Consider the following 20,077-nt stretch of genomic DNA (forward strand, 5'->3'; position numbering starts at 1 on the left):
AGATCTCCTTGGTCCACGATTCTTCTACCGTATTTTTATGGTCAACAAACCTGAGCATGGCAGTTGTAACAGTAGTTTCAGGGTGTAGAGGCCAACATTCATCCTGTGCTTATTTGATGTGAGGCCCTGGTTAAACACCTTCCACTCACTGACCCCTCATTTAATCCTCACAAGCCTAGTGAGAGAGACTTTCTATTAAATCCATTTGACAGGTGAGAAAGCTGAGGTTAAGTAACTTGCCCAAGATCACACTGCTAGAAAGTGGCAGGGACTGACTTGAACTCAGATCTGCCTAAGTCCTCAGTTTCACCCTGTGTCAAGCAACTCGTAGTCATAACCAGAGCTGAGGTCTTCAGCAGAGGGGCTCAGGAGGAGATTCAGCTTGCTGGTCCAAGGCCCTCTAAGCAACTTCAAGGAATCAAAGGGCCCCCGTAGGCCACCTGACTCCGTGAGACTGCCTTCATCAGAGAGGAAGCCCTCGAGTGAATTACCAGCTGGGTGCAGGCTTCTGTGTGGCCTTGGCCTCTCTGAGTTTGAGTTTCTCGTGGAGACAAGAGCCGTCCCTGCCTCCTAGAGTTGTGCAGAGTAATGAGATGGCGCTGCGTGGCAAAATTGGCAAAGATTCCTGGGGCTGGGTTCCCTACTGGAAAGGGGAGGCTGCTGGGATCACGAGGCGACAGCAGGCATTAGTGTGTGGCCCGTGTTGCATCTCTGCTGAGGCCAACGTGATTGTGGGAACGGGCAGTGTCCTGCCCCTTCTAGAGCAAAGGAAGAGCCGAGGGTCCACACATGGGGGAGAAGAACAGCACCCCGAGCACCTCATCTGTCCTAGGCCAGGGAAGTGGAGCCTGCTGGAGACTGGCAAGAGTACTGGCCAAAGTGCCTGGAAGCCAGGATGTCACCTCTCTGAGCCTGGGCCCTCTTTGTGCCTCAGTGTCTTCATTTGTAGTAAATCCAGGGGTCCTACAGCTGTGGATTCAAAGCCCGGCTCTGCCCCCTTGCTCACTGTGTGACCCGGAGGAGTCACTTTGCTTCCGTCAGCCTCAGAGTTCTCTGTCAAATGGGTGTGATAATGGCTCTCCTGGTGCATGGGTATGGTAAGGAATCAATGGAGCCCGCATGCCGCACAAAGGCAGCCCCCCATGACGTGTTGCTGTGAGCAGTGTGATGCTGTCTCTGCCACAGGCTGGTGCAGCATGGGCCGAGCTGCATTCTGGGGTGTGGATGGAGGGGCCTTGGGTGGAGGGAGAAGCTGGTCTCTATAAGATAGGTGAGCATCCCAGGGTTCTCGACCTCACTAGGGAAGCTGGACCTCCAGGCAGCCTGGCAGGTGGGTGCACAGGCTCTCAGGTGATAGGAGGGGTGGGTGAGAGCGCTACAGACTAAGAACTCTCAGGACCACCTGGAAAAGACATCTCTGCTCCAGTGGGGCCCCTAGAGGCTAGTGGGGCCAACAGGGCAGGTGGAGATGGGGCCACAGGCCTCTGAGCCTGCATCACTGTGCCTTATACTCCTGACTCCACAGACCTCTGAGCCTGCATCACTGTGCCTTATACTCCAGTCAGGCTAGGTGTCCCCTGATTCTCCAAGAATCCTCAGGGCTCTTGGAGAGAAATGGAGGAAAGCGCTGGCTGGGACTGTTCCCAGAATGTGACTTTCCAGTTTCCACTGCCTGTCTGGCACAGAGTAGGTGCTCACTACATACCTGTTGAATGTGTGAATGGATAGATCAGCGGTCTGCCATCGCCACAGACTGGCTGTGAGACTTGGGCTAGTTTGTTGCCTCTCTGTGTCTCCGTGGCCCCCTTTATAGAACCAGGAGATGGGGCTGGATATTCTCACTGAGGCTTCTAGCTCTGGATCCAGGTCTCTCCCACCCTAGTTGCAGTCCCCAACCTCCCTCCCCAATTCCCACCAACAAATCCCAAATGGAGGGAACACAACTAGCCACCAGAAGGGTGCAGAAATGGGCCTTTATTGCCATGGGCAGGAGAGTATGTGTAGAAACTGCTGTTCTGACTGTGAGCAGGAGGGACATCTGGGAAGGTCCTTCTGGTGGGACTTAGGCTTTCACGCTGGTTAGGTGGTGGCAGCAGCTTCCCAGAGGGAGATGCTATAAGGGGGCAGGGCAAGCCACTGGGAACCAATCTGGAATGAGACCGCAGGGGGTTAGGACATTTGCAGCTAGGCTGCCCTTATACCCAGCTGTCATCCACTGGGCACTTGATGGGACCCAAGTTGACCTGGCTCCAGTGTCCCAGCTCTTTCCCACAATACCCCATGTGGTTTAAGTCCTGGGAAGAAGAAACTGGCACCTGTGGTTTGGGGTCTTTCATTGGCACCTAGCACTGACTCCTCTACACTCCCCTCACCCTCCTTCAGAACAATGGCAGATGTGAAAAGATCGATTGCAGGCCACCACTGGAGCCAGGTTCAGGGCCCAATATGTGATCAGAATCATAGATCCATTTGAGACCAAGGTTGGGGCTCAGTCTGTGACCAAGACTAAGGCTCAGTCAATAACTGGCATCAAAGCTCGGTCTGTGACTAGGATCCAGGTTCAGTCTAGGGCCAGAATCATAGTTCAGTGATTAAGGCTCAGTGTTTAGAGTGTGACCAGATTCAGGCCCTAGCCTGGGTCAGGGGCCAGTGCTCAGTCTATGACTGAGATGAAGGCACGGTCTTCTAACAGAAAAAGAAGGGAAGCCACGCTTGGCTTTTCTTCACCATAGGCCCCTGTGCATTGGGGCTCAGAGCCTGGCTCCTCACCAGCAGGCATCACAGTGGTCCTCGTCATTCATCCTCTTCAGATGTGGGTTTGCAGCTGGGTTTCCTGCTGAAGATTATCTGAAACCAAATCAATAGCAGGTCTTAGTGTCTGTCTCTGGAAAATTGAATAGAGACCAGACTCCAAAAAATGCTGCTCTCCGGCAGGTCACTTGACAGCTGTGGGACCCCAGGGATGTCACTACACCTCTCTGAGCTTCAGTTTGTTCATCTGTAGAGTGGATACAATGACTGTACCCACCCCACAGGGTTGTTGCAAGGATCCAGTGAGATAGTGTGTACGGAGCACCAAGTGACTGCCTAAGGGACTGGACTTGCGGCTATTTCCTTTCTTCTTCTTTTTCTTTCTTTTTAATTTTTTTTTTGAGATGGGGGGGTCTCACTCTGTCACCCAGGCTGGAGTGCAGTGGCATGATGTCGGCTCACTGCAATGTTCGCCTCCCAGGCTCAAGCAATCCTCCCGCCTCAGCCTCCTGAGTAGCTGGGACTACAGGTGCATGTCCCACACCTGGCTAATTTTTGTATTTTTTTTGTAGAGATGGGATTTCACCGTGTCACCCAGGCTGGTCTCAAACTCCTGAACTCAAGTGATCTACCCACCTCAGCCTCCCAAAGTGCTGGGATTACAGGTATGAGCCTCCTTTCCTGGCTGATTTGTGGCTATATTCATAGAAGGGTCACCTCCAGGGTCTTGACACCTTTACTTACTCCATTTCTCCCCAGAAACCTCAGCCATGCCTGCAGACCCAAAAGCCAAAGAGACCCCCCAAGTGCCTGTGGAGGGGAAGCCACAGCTCCCAATTTGCTTAGGACAGTGGGTTCTTCTGCTTCTCCAGGGTCTCCTGACCAGAACTGCTTATGCAGTGGGCACAGAGCTCCAGGCCTGCCTTGGAAGGTCCCCACTTCCCCACTGACTTACTGATGATCTGCTGAATGAATTCCACATCCAGGGAGTGGAGGAAGATGCGGATCAGTGGGCATATCTGACAGCTGGAGAGAGGAGGAAGAGGACGGTCAGGAGAAGGAGGAAGAACAGACCATTCTCCTCTGCTGGAAACAAACTGCTCACCACCCACAGAGGAGCTCATTTCTAGGGATCTTAGGACCTTTAAACTTTAGGATTTTATTTTGTTTTATTGTTGTTGTTTTTTTTTGAGACGGGGTCTCACTGTCTTGCCCAGGCTGGAATGCAGTGGTACAATCTCTGCTCACTGCAACCTCCGCCTCCTGGGTTCAAGTGATTCGCCTGCCTCAGTCTCCCAAGAGACTGGGACATGTGCCTGTAAACCTCAGGGACATGGAAACTCCTTTCTAACTACAGACAGAGCCACATGGATCATCACTTAGAATCCCACATCCGACCAGTGGCTCACCCCAGGGCCTCATGAGATTCTCAGCAGAGACCTTATACGTTCATTCATTCAACCCATATTTACAGAGCACCAACTATGCACCAGGAACCTAGCTGGGCCCTGGTACCGAATGAGCGAAGTACAAACATCCCCTAACCTGGTACCTAAACATGCATGACTAATTTTTGTGTTTTTAGTAGAGACAGGGCTCCACCATGTTGGCCAGGCTGGTCTTGAACTCCTGACCTCAAGTGATCTGCCCACCTTGACCTTCCAAAGAGCTGGGATTACAGGCATGAGCCACCGCGCCTGGCCTGAACTTTAGAATTTTAGAACAATGGGATCCCAGCAGTCTTAAATCTGGAAACCCTAGGGTGTTAGAATCCTAAAACCTTAGAATACTAGAATTCTAGGACCTCAGAAATCTACATTCTAGAGTGTTGACATCCCCATGTTGTTGAGCTTTGGAACCCTGGAATTTTAAAGGGACAAATGGTGCCTTGAGGCATTTGCCTTGAGGTTGTAGAGCAGAGTATCTCATGCTGTTGTGTGTACACAGTTCCCTGCAGATTGTAATTCAGCAGGTCTGGGGTGGGGCCTGAGATTCCACCTTCCTATCAAGCGCCCAGCCGAGGCTGAAGCTGGTGGAGGACCACACTTGGAACATAAATAAACCCCGGTTCAGTGGGTCACAGAGCCATCCGAAGGATTTTTCTTTTATAAGCCCACATTCCTGGGTCCCCTTCCAGAATGACTGATTTAGACTCTCTGCAACTGTGGGCCTAGGAATCCTGCACATGGTACCTATGGTTCTGGATGATGCATAGATGGAAAAAAAAAATTAAAACTATTTTATAAGTCTGTGTTTAGTTTTTCCATTGATTGTATGATATGTGATATTAATTTTCTATTTGTGATAGGGATATAAAGTTTTATTTTTAAAAATAAATGCTTCTAAAGAAATGTATTTAAGTAAAATTGTGTCGAAGATGTTAGCTGCAAAAGCATATTGGTAGTGCATGGATATGTTGAGTGGCTCAAGTTTGGGTCCTGGCAATTTCAGCTGATGTCAGGCCTCTGTTCTCCCGTGCTACCCCCCAGGCTGATTAGTAGAGGAGGAAGTTCCAGCTGACCTCCCAAGGAGAAGCTTTCCCCTCTGAAGGAAAAGTGCCCAGAGGATACAGCCAGGCCTGCAAATTCCCCAAAATGCCACGACCAGGCCTGGATCTGGGCCCCAAGGAGTGGGAGACTTACCTCCTTCTGCACCAGGAAGGATACGGTGCTTTTCAGTGTGTTGGTCACTCTATTCACGACGTTGTTGATGATTTGGCTGCGGCTGCAAACACAAGGAACTGTTAAAGCCTAGTCAAGCGGGCAAGAGATGGGGGAAACTGCCAAGAAGCTGGGGGGGAGACACTGTGGAGTCAGATAAACCCCAGGGACATGGAAACTCCTTTCTAACTACAGACAGAGCCACATGGATCGTCACTTAGAATCCCACATCTGACCAGCGGCTCACCCCAGGGCCTCATGAGATTCTCAGCACAGAGACCTTATTCGTTCATTCATTCAACCCATATTTACAGAGCACCAACTATGCACCAGGAACCTAGCTGGGCCCTGGTACCGAATGAGCGAAGTACAAACATCCCCTAACCTGGTACCTAAACATTAACGGTCCAAACATACCCTAATGTGGTACCTAAATAATTCTTGCCAAGGTTGGCTCCTCCCACCTTCAACTCTCAGTATAACCGCCACCTCCTCAGGGCAGCCCTCCCTGACTACTTATCTAAGAGAGGACTTTGCTCTGTGCAGGACTTGTATTTCCCTGGAGCGTTCTTTACTGATGGACTGAATTTGAGTTAGATTTGATCCAAAGTGCAAAGAAAAGCCCTGAGAAGATTCGGAGCTGTAGAGTGGTGTCATTTCACAGATGTGGACACAGAACCAGGGCAGCTTAGCTTTCCCTTAGGTAAGCTCTGCAAGAACAGATACCTTGTTTGTCATTACCAATCAGTTCTCCAGAGCCCAGAATGGTGCCTGCTCAATACACTTTTTTTTTTTTTTGAGACAAGGTCTTGCTCTGTCACTTAGACTGGAGTGCAGTGGCACGATCTCGGCTCATTGCAACCTCTGCCTCCTGGGTTCAAGCAGTGCTTGTGCCTCAGTGTCCCAAGTAGATGGGATTACAGGGACTCGCCACCAACCCTGGCTAATTTTTGTATTTTTAGTAGAGACGGAGTTTTGCCATGTTGGCCAAGCTGGTCTTGAACTCCTGACCTCAAGTGATCTGCCCACCTCAGCCTCCAAAAGTGCTGGGATTACCAGTGTGGAGCCACTGTGCCCAGTCTCAATACATTTTTGGCTGAAAGAATGAAATAAGTGAACATGCAATTAAATATACATTGAGAACTTGTGACAAGTGCTTTAAAGGCAAGAGTAGACTCTTACGAGAGAGAATAGGAGGAGCCCTGTGAAGGCCCTGCAGGATGCAGCAGTTCATTGAAGCAGAGTGAGAAGAAGGTGCTCTAGGCAGCCAGAGTATCCCATGCAAAGGTCTTGAGCTGGGAAAGAGCCTATCTGAGGCACGGCATAAAGGCCACTGTATCTGGGCACAGTGAGTAAGGGGAGGGTGCAGGGATACAAGGGTGGGGCCAGATCAAACAGAGCCTACATGACCATGGGGAGCACTTGGGATTGAACCACAAGTGCAAAGAAAGGCCCTGAAAGGATCTGGAGCTACAGAGTGGTGCCATCTCACAGATGTGGGCACAGACCCAGTGCACCAGGATGGAGTTCCTGAGGCTACTTGGGAAGATAGCACCCAGCCAGACTCCGGTCTCTGAATTTACATCCCGACCTTTGCAACTCACATCAGCCTACGGAAACCTTCTTTGGTTTTCAGGGTTCTTTGGGCAACCTGTGTTCAGATCCCTCAGTGCAGGGCAAGTGGAGTGTCCTCTGCTCATGGCCATCGGGGCTGAGAGCTGAGGACCCAGCCTTGCTCCTGGCCAAGGCCAAGTAGCCCCAGCCCTCAGCTTCTGGGTCGTTCTTCCTCTCCCAGTCATAGGCCAGTGTCACTCTTTTTCCCTCCACCCTCTTGCCTGAGTCAGACCTGCTCTTTCAAGCACAGAGCTTAAGATGTAGATTTTGTGGATTAAAAGGGATCAATGATTTAAATGGGGAGGATTAAGTTTTCAAGATCTCCTTTCAGGAAATTTCCACTGGGTGGAGAACAATTTGGGGACAATCTGAAATTAGAGCCCATGGCAGGCACTTACTCTCCCCTCTCCCTCCTTCTGGAGGCAAGAAGGTAAATATAATTTTATTATTATTATTATTGAGGGACATTACATAACAATAAAGGGGACAATTCTCCAAGAAGTCATAACAATCCTAATGTGCATGCACCTAAGAACAGAGCTCCAAATGGTATGAAGCAGAAACTGACAGAGTTGAAAGGTGAAATGAACAAATTAATAATTACAGTGGGGAGCTCAACACTCCAGTCTCAGTAATGGAGAGAACCAGCCAGGAGAGAGGCAGCATGTTCCAGGCTGCATGCTAAATATTTGTATTTTCTTATCTGGTCATCTCAGAAGCCTATGAGTAGTTATTATGAACACCCCCAGTTTTCAGATGTGAAAACAGGCTTAGAGGATCAAGTTGGTGATAAAGTTACAAGTTAGTGGCAGAGCTGATATTTAAACCAAGGTCAGCATGACCCCAGAGCTTGAACATTTTCACCACGAGGCCTCCTCTTATGTATAGGACTAGAGCTGAAATTAGGGGTCCTCAAGTTCCCTGAAAGCCCAACTCTGCTAAGATGACGGGACTTACTTGTCCAGCAAGGAAAGTGAGATGCTGGTTGGGTCACTGGCGCCTTCTCCCAGGACGGCAACAGACTGATGTGTCTGGGGATCAGTTTCAATGCTGACTGCAGTCAGGAGGTCCAAGGAAGCTTGCAGGTTGATAATCTGGCCAATGATGGGCCTGCGGGAAGTAAGATGCACAGTGAACAGAGTCTAGAAGGTCCTGCCTGTTGCCCAGTTGGGTTCCTCCACCTGTGTGGACATAAGTCAGAATGTCTATGTGTAATGTCAACATGGTCCAGGTAATATCAACATGGTCCATATCCTCTGTGAAATTTACATGTTTATATTAGGGACTTCTTCTTCTGGCCACTTGGGTTTCGGTCGTATGAATTTTTTATACAACATTACACCAACAGGTAAAATAATAATAGTTAATATTTATTGACAACAATTTATGTGTAGGTACTTTAAAATGTATTTTACCTGGATTCATTTATTACTCTCCCTATTTTCTGAATGAGGAAACCTTGGTACAGAGAGGTTAAGTAACTTTCCCAAGATCTCATAGCTAAATGATGGATGGCACCATTAGTGCATGTAGTTTACAGAAGTGCTTTCACACATGCTCCTTTCTTGTCTATCTCCTTTAAAATTGAAATTTTTTAATTTTCGTGAGACAGGGTCTCACTCTGTCACCCAGGCTGGAGTGCACTGGTGCAATCAGGGCTCACTGCAGCCTCGACCTCTCGGGCTCAAGCAATCCTCCTGCCTCAGCCTCCCAAGTAGCTGGGACTGCAGGCGTGCACCACCACACCTGGTTAATTTTTGTATTTTTTGTAGAGACAGGGTTTTGTCATATTGTCCAGGCTGGTCACGAACTCCTGAGCTCAAGCGATCCTCCCACCTCAGCTTCCCAAATTGCTGGGATTACAGGTATAAGCCACCACTCTCAGCTAAAATTAAAAGAATTTAAACTTACATTTTGCACACACACACTTTATTATACAGTGTGTATTACTGTATGAATTTTTCTGTAGTGGTCACTGCAATTTAGAGAGAATCTTGAGAGACAAAATAATGCTGGAGGAAATTTTGCCAAGGAATAATAAATGTTTGTTTTCTCAACTTTTCAAATTTTAAAACTAGATAAATGTCATGATTTCAAAACTACATTCAATGGAGCATTATTTTTAAAAGACCCTTGGTTATGGCTAGAGTTCTCTAGAGCATTTTAAGGATTGAGATCTTAGACCCAGAAGGGTCCTCTCACTCACAGATTGGGAAACTGAAGCCCAAGGTCACCCAGTAGTGGGAGGAGGTGCCCGATTCCCAGGTTGGGCATCCATCGGCCAGGTTGCACTGCCTTTCCCAAATCTCAGATTCTAGAGCATACTCACAAGGCCACAGTGACATTCGCGGTGACGGGGAAGCTCAGGTTAAGGCCTTTGCCATCATCGATTGGTTCAGCTTTGACATCCAGGATGAGGGAGTCGCTGATTTTCAACCTGTGTAAAACCCACAATTCACCCATGTCACTCCTCGTAACAGCCACTTGCCAAGCACTTCCCTGAGCTAAGCGTTTGGGCCTCATCAGCCTTGCCTTCTTTAGTCTTCACTGTAGCCCTGTTCAGAGGTTTGATTCTCTCCATTTTATGGCACAGCACACCAAGGCTCAAGGCTGGTGTGATTTTTCCCCCAGATCTCCAGGGGAGTAAGTGCCAGAGGCAGATTTTGAGGCCAGAACTGTCTGACTTTAAAAGTTCACGAGTGGGGCCGGGCACGGTGGCTCACGCCTGTCATCCCAGCACTTTGGGAGGCAGAGGCGGGCGATCACCTGAGGTCGGGAGTTCGAGACCAGCCTGACCAACATGGAGAAACCCCATCTCTACTAAATATACAAAATCAGCTGGGTGTGGTGGTGCATGCCTGTAATCCCAGCTACTCAGAAGGCTGAGGCAGGAGAATCGATTGAACCCGGGAGGCGAGGTTATGGTGAGCCAAGATCGTGCCATTGTACTCCAGCCTGGGCAACAAGAGCGAAACCTCGTCTCAAAATGATGATAATAATAATAATAATAATAATAATAATAATAACATAAAAAGTTTATGAGTGGATCCACTGCCTGGGGTTATGTGGTGAAGACTCCAGTTTCCCTTCCTCTAAAGGGATCTGAGCTTTTACCCCCGGTTATATATGGAAAAGAAAAGTTTTATTCCTTGGACAGGGATTTTGTGTACCAGCAAACAGGTAGAGGTAAGGATGAATATAACCTTCACCCTGACCCTGAAATTAAAGAACATGGAAGCCCAAACCCGTAAGACACCCAGATTGACCTTGTAGCCCTGCCTCTAATTTACTCAAGCTCTGGTGGGTCTGACCTCGCTCAGACCACCTTGGCTCTGTGGGAGGGGAATGAGGTTTGTCTTCATCTTAAACTTACCTCCTCAAAGATATGTTTTCCCTTATCTTAGAGCAAAGATCTCCACCCTGAAGCACCAACTCATCCCAAAGTGTTTGTATTAGTTGGAAGCAGCTTAGAAATGACATTGTTCTGCAATTTCTCAGGTTCCTGGGCCTTCTGCTTGGCCAGTTGCCAAGCACTGGATTTCTGAAGCACCCCTAGGTCGACCTTCAGTTTCTCAAGGATACCTGCCAAAAACAATCGCCATTTTGTGTCATGCACCCCTTACGAAGTAGCCACGATGCTCCAGGTCCCGGGTAAGACTGTTTGCCTATGTTATTTCATTTAATCTTTATAACAACTCAGTGAGGTAGATATTGTCATTGTCTGCTTTTTTACAGCTAAGGAAATAAAGGCTCAAGATGGTTAAGAAATGTGTCTAGCCACACAGCCAGGGAACTCTTGTTTCCTTCATGCTGCCTCTGTACTATTAATAATATATTCTGATTATTTTTCAACAGAGCAATCAACCAATTGGCCAGGCAATTCATATTGATTGTACGCCAGTGTCTAGGAGTGACTTATGGGTCTATTGTGTTAAGTGAGATGCTCACGTGAGTTTGAAAAACTAGAAAGAATGAGAGAATACACTCAAGAAATGAAAAATCTAGAATCAAGGAGAAAAAATGGCTCCAATCCATGAAACTGGCAAATGAGAGTCCCAGAATGACAGCTTTGCAGCAGGCCCACAAAGCAATAATTCTTTTTTTTTTTTTTAAGTTCCAGGATACATGTGCAGAATGTGCAGATTTGTTACATAGGTATACATATGCCATGGTGGTTTGCTGCACCTATCAACCCGTCATCTAGGTTTTAAGCCCCACATACGTTAGGTATTTGTCCTAATTCTCTCCCTCTCCTTGCCCCCGAGTCCCCAAAAGGCCCCAGTGTGTGTTGTTCCCCTCCCTGCAACCATGTGTTCTCACTGTTAAACTCCCATTTATGAGTGAGAACATGCGGTGTTTGGTTTTTTGTTCCTGTGTTAGTTTGCTGAGGATGATGGCTTCCAGCTTCATCCATGTCCCTACAAAGGACATGATCTCATTCTTTTTTATGGCTGCATAGTATTCCACAGTGTATATGTACCACATTTTCTTTATCCAGTCTATCATTGATGGGCATTTGGGTTGGTTCCATGTCTTTGCTATTGTAAATAGTGCTGCAGTAAACATATGTGTACATGTGTCTTTACAGTAGAATGATTTATATTCCTTTGGGTATATATCCAGTAATGGGATTGCTGGGTCAAATGGTATTTCTGGTTTTAGATCCTTGAGGAATAGCCACACTGTCTTCCTCAATGGTTGAACTAATTTACAGTCCCACCAATAGGGTAAAAGTGTTCCTATATTTCCACAGCCTTGCCAGCATCTATTGTTTCCTGAATTTTTAATAATTGCCATTCTTACTGGCGTGAGATGGTATTTCGTTGTGGTTTTGATTTGCATTTCTCTAATGATCAGTGATGATGAGCTTTTTTCCCTATGTTTGTTGGCCACATAAATGTCTTCTTTTGAGAAGTGTCTGTTCATATCCTTTGCATAATTTCTGATGGGGTTGTTTGTTCTTTTCTTGTAAGTTTGTTTAAGTTTCTTGTAGATTCTGGATATTAGACCTTTGTCAGATGGGTAGAGTGCAAAAATGTTCTCCCATTCTACAGATTGCCTGTTCACTCTAATGTTAGTTTCTTTTGCTGTGCAGAAGCTTTTCAGTTTAATTAGATCCCATTTGTCAATTTTCCATGCTCATGGATAGGAAGAATCAATATCATGAAAATGGCCATACTGCCCAAAGTAACTTACAGATTCAATCTGTTCCCATTGAACTACCATTGACTTTCTTCACAGAATTAGAAAAAACTACTTTAAATTTCATATGGAATCAAAAAAGGGCCCATATAGCAAGACGATCCTAAGCAAAAAGAACAAAGCTGGAGGCATCATGCTACCTGGCTTCAAACTATACTACAAGGATACAGTAAGCAAAACAGCAGGTCACTGGTACCAAAACAGACATAGATCAATGGAACAGAACAGAGACTTCAGAAATAACACCACACATCTACAACCATCTGATCTTCAACAAACCTCACAAAAACAAGCAGTGGGGAAAGGATTTCCTATTTGATAAATGGTTCTGGGAAAACTGGCTAGCCATATGCAGAAAACTGAAACTGGATGCTTTCCTTACACCTTATTCAAAAGTTAACTCAAGATGGTTTAAAGACATAAATGTAAAACCCAAAACCATAAAAACCCTAGAAGGAAACGTAGACAATACCATTCAAGACATAGACATGGGCAAAAACTTCATGACACCAAAAGCATGAAGAAAGAAAAGACAGAAAGCAGTAATTCTTATAGGGGGAGGAGGGCAAAGTGTCTTTATGATAGATCTCTGGAGAACTTAGAGGAGTGCAAAGTGAAATAAGTTATAGCTTTTCATCTGTGAGACAGGCAGAACATTTAAAGTTGTCCAGACCCACTGCTGGAAAAGGGGTGGGAAAAAAGGCACTCTCATAGACTGTTGGAGACAATGTTAACATAGGAGATTATTTGTCAACAGCATAGTTTTTGAACTTTTGAAATCCCACTTGTAGGAATTTATCTTTTCCACATATTGGCAAACGTTTATCAGGATATAATATGTAAAAGGATATTCATTGTGGCATTGCTTGTTTCTAGGAAGATAAACGAATGAGCCAGGAATTGAATAGCCACTTTTCTCAGTAAGCCACCCATAAAGAGTAGCCCCTGGTGGCAGCCTCTGGTAATGCAGGCATAGTGTTTAGGAGGCTAATTTAGGTGACACTGTTCATAACCCTTGTTGATTTACCTTTAAGAGTATTGTCAACTGTCTCAAGTCCATCCTGAAGAATAGGTTTCAGCTCATCCACGACATTGCTTAGGTCACCGCCAAGATTGTCAAGAAGAGACTCGGAGGTCCCAGTGAGCACGCCGCATAGGAGAACAAGTTTCCAAAGCTGAAGCATCTTTTGTCTTGACACCTGGACAGTCATGGGAAGAACAAAGTGAGAATTGTCCAGAGGGAAATGGTCTCTTCAGTGAGTTCCCATCACTCTTAACATTTAACATTCCATTAAGATAGATGTAGTTATTTCCTATTTTACAAATGGGCAACCAAGGTCAGAAAGCTACAGCAACTTGCCGGGAGACACACAGCCAGTGAGTGAAGGAGCTGGGATTTGAAAAGTCAGACTTGACTCCAAGTCCATACTCTTGGTTCCTTTTCATACGCTGTCTTCCCTGCCTAAAATATTTTTCTTCTTCTTTACTTTTCCACTTAGGTCAATTCCTATATCATGCCCTCTGTGAAGCCAACTGTGGGCCCCTCCCCAGATTCTAGGTTGGGGGAGTCCCACCTTGTTGCCTTCATTATCCTGTTCAAGGTCCTGGGTAACAATTCCCTGATTATTTGACCACCTTTCCTACCAGGCTGTGAATTCCACAGGGGAAGGACTGTGACTTATTTCACTGTCAAATCCTCAGGCGCCAGTAAAAAGCCTGCACCTAGTACAGTACAGTAAATGAATAAATATTTGTTGAATAAAAGTATGAACAAATTAGTGGAGACCACCTCGTGAACCTGCATTGTTCATTAGTTTGATGCTTATTTTAATATAATCTATAGATCTCTAAATTTGTTCTGATTTGCTATTTGTCTTGATACCTGGACCGTCATGGGAGGAACAGGAGTAAGAATTGCCCAGAGGGAAATGGAATCTTTAGTGAGTACCCATCACTAAGTTGCTATTTAGAGCAAATTTAGAGATATATTGATTATTTGTGCTATATGCAAAATATTAGCTAACCCAAGCAATCCCACCCCTCTGCCTGTTGCCCCCAAAGCCTTCTGAAGACCACCATGTATGGTGCCAGTGGGGGAAGCACGCCACTCACAGGTTTAGAGGAGGATGCTCATGAAATCTTTGCCCCCTGCACAGTCTGCTGGGATTCTGCTGAATGGTGGCAGCTCTTATATGGTGGAGATGGGATGGAAGGCTGCCCACAGAAGCAAGCCTTGGTTCTGGGATCATCCAAGGACACTCCAAGGAAAATACTCCTCTCAGGATGAGCAGAGAGAGAGATTTCCAACCCAAAGGTCACCCAGGATGTTTGAATTGAAATGGATGGCTATGGAGAGGGCTTTCTGCCAAGACTAAGACCAGGTCCTCATGGAGCCTGCAGCTACCAAGGGGGTGGTCCTTGGTCCTTGTGGATGAGGACTGGGGAGAGACTGAGAATGAATGAATTGGAGAATGTCCTGGCAGGAGGACCCACAATGACCATTCAGTCTAACTCTGTCATCACTTGGAAACTGAGGCTCAGAGAGGGGAAGCTACCAGCCTGGGGTCATTCAGCAAGACAGGGACAGAGATGGGTCTAGAATTGTGGCCCATAAGGAGTCAGACAGTCTCCCAGTGCACAGCATCCTGCCTCCAGGGGTCTGCACCTGGCAGGTACAGCAGATGCCTGGCAGCTGCTTGTGCTGACACTGGGCTTGGTGTCCCTAAAGGGCACGTTAGATGCACTTTCCTGTTATTCCTTATGAAAACTCCATAAGGCAGGTTTTCAGAGCTCCATTTTCCAGTTAAGGAAGGTGAAGTTCAAAGAGGGAGGTGGCTTGTCCACACTTGCAAGGACAGGAACCAGGCATTTGGGTCCCCAGGGAAGACCCTTCCACCCATATCAGGCTGAGGTCAGTTAGCAAAGAGGGAGAGTCCCTGGGCCTGAATATTCTGTTTTTGCTTAGGCCACTGATGTTTGGGTTGGTTGTAACGCCTGCTGCATTGGGCCTGTGTCAACCCGGAACAGCACAGGAAACTCGGGTGGGTGCCCACTTGGCCTCAGGCTGGGAAGGACTTGCACAGAGCACAGGGTCACTATGGGTCTCTGCCCTTCTGCTTACCCACCTGCAACTCAGCAAGGACCTTGAGGGGGGGTGCTGTCCTCAAAATGACGCAACCAGGCAAAGGTTGGGACAAGACCGGTGGCTCCAGGAGCTGACTGTTCCTACGCTGACCGTGGCTCCGCTGTTACAGCACAGAGCTGGGCGGCTGCAGGGAGAAGGTGATGGCCAGGCCTCAAGAGCCCAGACCATTAGAGCACCGCCGTGGTCTTGCCCGTGGTCTTGAATGGTTGTCACACCTCCTTCCCTGGCTGCCTGACACTGGGTTCTGCACACATCTGAGCCCCGCTCTTCCCTCAGTTGTGAAGCACAGAGCCAAGGGCTGCGCTGAAATCTTGTGAAGGCAGTTTGTTCCAGCCCAGGAATACAGCCCAGGGTGCTGAGCGTGATGCAGTGACCTCGAGACCTGGTGTTGGCCTAGGCCTCAGTTGCCTCATCTGTAAAATGGGTAAACATCCTGTTCCTGGATCTCAGAGGCATAGTGGACAGGCAAGGACCTAGGAAATCAAAGTGATGGTGAGGAACTTTGAGGGCGGTGCTCAGAGCCTGGCACTGGGCTTGGGCTCTCCCGGGCTTGAATACTTGCTCTGCTGGTTGCTGGCTATGTGACCTGGGCCAGAGACTTCACCTTGCTGAGTCTCAGGCTCTTTATCTGTGAAATGGGACTAAGAACAGTGCTTACCTCATGGGCGTGCTATGAGGTCAAAGTAGGGGAACACCCATGAAGGCTTAGCATAGGGTAGGCCCTTGATGCAAGGTGACAGCAAAGATGGTGAAGATGATGCTGATGAATATGTGCACGTATGGTCCCAGATTACCATGGTTTGACTTCAATAATTCCACTTTACTACGGGTTTGTTGGAACATAACTTATTATAAAATGAGGACCATCTGGCCGAGTGCAGTGGTTCATGCCTGTAATCCCAGCACTTTGGGAGGCCGAGGCGGGCGGATCACCTGAGATCAGGAATTCGAGACTAGCCTGGCCAACATGGTGAAACCTTGTCTCTACTAAAAATACAAAATCTAGCTGGGCGTGGTGGCGGGCACCTGTAATCCCAGCCACTCTGGAGGCTGAGGCAGGAGAATCACTTGAACCCAGGGGGTGGATGTTGCAGTGAGCCAAGATTGTGCCCCTTCACTGCAGCCTGGGCAAAAGAGTGAAACTCTGTCTCAAACAAACAAACAAAAATAAAATAAAATGAGGAGCATCTGTCATAAGATTAATATTATATAATATATAATACAGGGTCTTTGGTGGGTGGGGAGTTTGGGACCCTCAGAGGTCACCCGTGGTTCAAGCTGGCTGGTCTGAGTCCTTCTGGAAAGAGAAGCAATGCCACCTCCTCCTGTGTGCTCCTCCTCCTCCTCCTCCTCCTCTTCCCTCTCCAGGTTACACAAAGTCTTCTCACATGGAAGATGTTTGCCTTTTAGGGAAAAAGGCCCCAGCCATGAGGGTCGCCAGATGAATTTCTTATTGAAAATTCCCAGCGAGGCATTAAAGACTAGCTGTGCCAAGACTAGGACATCCTACCCCTGGCATGACTGCTAATCCCCAGCTGGGGCAGCTTCCTGGTCCCACTGGCTCAGCCTTAACCTCCAAGCTGCTATCTTTTTCCATACATGGCTCAGTGCCCTGGCTAGAAAGAGCCTAAGAGGTCACGCAGCCTACTGAGACCAGAGAAGGCGAGTGACAGGGCTGCGGTTGCACAAGGGGCCAGCCAGGCTGGGGGATGCTCAGCTAACCAGGCTCTGCCCCATTGACCTTCCTTCTCCCCGCCAACAGAAGCAGTCCCCACCCCTTCTCCAGATAACAAACACACAGATGTGCACTCCCATCGCACCCACCAAAGATAATTGCCTTATTTTGCCAGTAAAATTGCTGAAAGGCTTGTCACCATTTTGCTTGTGAAATCAGTCAGATACGAATCTCCATCCAATTTCTAGTAGGTCCTAGGTTGTCACACTTGAACCGCCTACTCAGGAATTCTTGGCAAATAAGAAAGATCAAAGCGGCCGGGCGCGGTGGCTCAAGCCTGTAATCCCAGCACTTTGGGAGGCCGAGACGGGCGGATCACGAGGTCAGGAGATCGAGACCATCCTGGCTAACATGGTGAAACCCCGTCTCTACTAAAAAATACAAAAAACTAGCCGGGCGAGGTAGCGGGCGCCTGTAGTCCCAGCTACTCGGGAGGCTGAGGCAGGAGAATGGCGTAAACTCGGGAGGCAGAGCTTGCAGTGAGCTGAGATCCAGCCACTGCACTCCAGCCTGGGTGACAGAGCGAGACTCCGTCTCAAAAAAAAAAAAAAAAAAGATCAAAGCAACAAAATGTGTTCACACGTTACTATCCTTCTTATGACTGCTCAATAGAGCAATTAACAAAGTTGTCACAGTGTTACAGTCTGAAGGCCTTTAATTAACTTTTACTAATTTTGACTTTGCTGGGGTTTACTTTCTGATTTTGGAGGTGACAATTGTATTCTTTCAGCTCTCAAGTATTTTCCTCAGTCCGGGATTCCACATCTGGACACTAATAGACCCCCCTCAGGTCCTGCCCCTAGAATATGGGGAGCTGCTTCCTATGGACTGACTGATGGAGGGGTCTTGCCCCACTGCAGGCTGGAGTCTTCTTCCTCCTGTCCCATGGAATGGTCCCTGAATGCTTCACCCAACACTCCCAGAGAAAACTTAAAGGAGTTTTCACCGGGTCAGGGTCCTCCCCGGGTCCTTTCAAGTCTGGGCACCTCATCTTGTTCACCTTGGTTCCTCCAGAGCTGGAACAGGGTCTGGTCTACAGCAGGAGTCAAATGATGTTTGTGGCAGGAAAGAAGAGAGAAAGAAAGGAAAAAGAGGGAGAGGGAAGGAGGAAAAAAGAGAGAGGAAGGAAAGAGGGAGGGAAAGAAGAAGGAAAGAGAGAGAGGAGGGAGGGAAGAAAGACAGGAAAGGGAAGGAGAGAGGGAAGGAAGAAAGAGAGAGAGGGGATGTGAAGAGAGAAGAAGAGAGGGAGGAGAAGAGGGAGAGAAGAAGGGAGGGAGGGAGGCCAGCCACGTCCCACCAGTTCCACTCTCTGAGGGCAAGACCACACCATCTCCAAGGTCCTAGTACCCAGCCCGGGGTCTGGTTCAGCTCATGGGCATTGACTTCCTGTCTTCCCCAGGTGGGTGGGCCTCTTGACACGAGTGAGCTCTCTGGGTCCCTCCCTGTTCTCACCTCACTCCCTGGAATTTGGTCCCTCAATCTGTCTGTGCCCTGTCTCATCTTCCAGATCCTCCTGGCTAAAGTGGGCCTGGCCCTGCACCTAGTCATCTGTCCATTTATTTATTGTTCATTCACTTTACAAGTGCAAATTATTTTCTGCTGGAACCACTCATGCTTTTGACAACCCTTTGATGGACACCCCAAGCCCTGTGATGGAGTCAAAGATGTCTGAAGCTCAGTCCTTGTCCCAGAGACAAGCCACCTCCAGGGCAGTAGGTGAGCTGCTTCGATCGGCTCATGTCTGGCAAGAAGGCGTTTACTCCTCCCAGCAACCAGAGGCAGGGACTGTCTTATTCCCATTTTATAAACAAGGAAACTGAGGCACAGAGCAGTAATGTGTATTGCCCAAGGTCACACACCTAGTAAGTGGCAGAGCTGGGATTTGAACTCAGAAAGCCTGACTCCGGAGTCCATGCTCTGAGCCACTCACAGTGCACTGCCATTTGTATACACATATATTTTTTTAAACAAAGTCCATCTTGGCTCACTGCAACCTCCACCTCCCGGGTTCAAGTGATTCTCCTGCCTCAGCGACCTGAGTAGCTGGGATTACAAGCAAGCACTACCATGCCCGGCTAATTTTTGTATTTTTAATAGAGATGGGGTTTTACCTTTTGGCCAGGCTGGTCTCGAACACCTGACTTCAGGTAATCCACCCGCCTCAGCCTCCCAAAGTGCTGGGAATACAGGCAAGAGCCACCGTGCCTGGCAGCACTGCCACTTACATTCTAATCGTCAGAATCCCCCCTGGGCTGTGTGGGTCCTTCCGATTCATCCGCATTGCGCCAGCACCCCCAGCCCCAAGCCTGTGTCCGGGGAATCCCTTCATAAAAGCTTGTTGGTTGAAGGCATGTGAGTTAGCCCTTTCTCCTCCGCTGGACTGGGGCTCCTTAAGGTTGGGGACCATGATTCTGACATCTGTGTGTCCCCAGCAGCAGCCTGGGGCCTGGCTTTTGGTGGATCCCAATAAACACCACTATTAATTAAAGTGAAAAAAGCAAGTTAATCCACAGACTGAACAGATGAATGTAGGAGATGAGACCCAGAATCAGCAAGAAGAGTCCTTCCTTCCCTCCACCCACCCATCCTGTCATTCATTCATTCCTCACACACGTACGGAGCGTCTTACCTGGGTCCTGCCCCATGTGGGGTTCTGGGCCCCACAGAGCACCCTCACATGTGTCTACTCTCAGACCCCACTGGCAGGGGCAGAGGCCAACACGCACACTGACAATTACTTTCCACAAAGCAGGTATGGTTCTTGCAAGTGTTCCGTGCATCGACGGCCCGAAGCAAATAGGCAGCTGCTGTCCCTGGCACAGTGCTCCGCCCTGGTGAAGGTCCTTCCTTTAAGCACTGAATGGGGTCAAACTGACTTTGGGAGTGGAAAGAGGAAATGCTATGACACTGTGGGGTAGGTGGAGACAGATCATATAGACAACAAAGGATGGGAGGATTCCAAAATGTGGG

General features: G+C 48.0%; 1 protein-coding gene across 1 annotated transcript; it reads right to left on the reverse strand.

Moving 5' to 3' along the window:
* Positions 1–1,959: 1,959 nt before the first annotated feature.
* BPIFA2 (BPI fold containing family A, member 2) lies at positions 1,960–13,411 on the reverse strand. The gene is given in 8 exon segments (XM_011959679.1): positions 1,960–2,148; positions 2,770–2,847; positions 3,707–3,770; positions 5,394–5,475; positions 7,983–8,135; positions 9,355–9,462; positions 10,445–10,607; positions 13,255–13,411. Coding segments are annotated over 7 exon segments (768 nt in total). The 3' UTR covers positions 1,960–2,148; positions 2,770–2,806.
* Positions 13,412–20,077: the final 6,666 nt, after the last annotated feature.

Source organism: Colobus angolensis, unplaced genomic scaffold, assembly GCF_000951035.1.
Source record: "Colobus angolensis palliatus isolate OR3802 unplaced genomic scaffold, Cang.pa_1.0 Scaffold114, whole genome shotgun sequence".
NCBI classification, from domain to species: Eukaryota; Metazoa; Chordata; class Mammalia; order Primates; family Cercopithecidae; genus Colobus; species Colobus angolensis.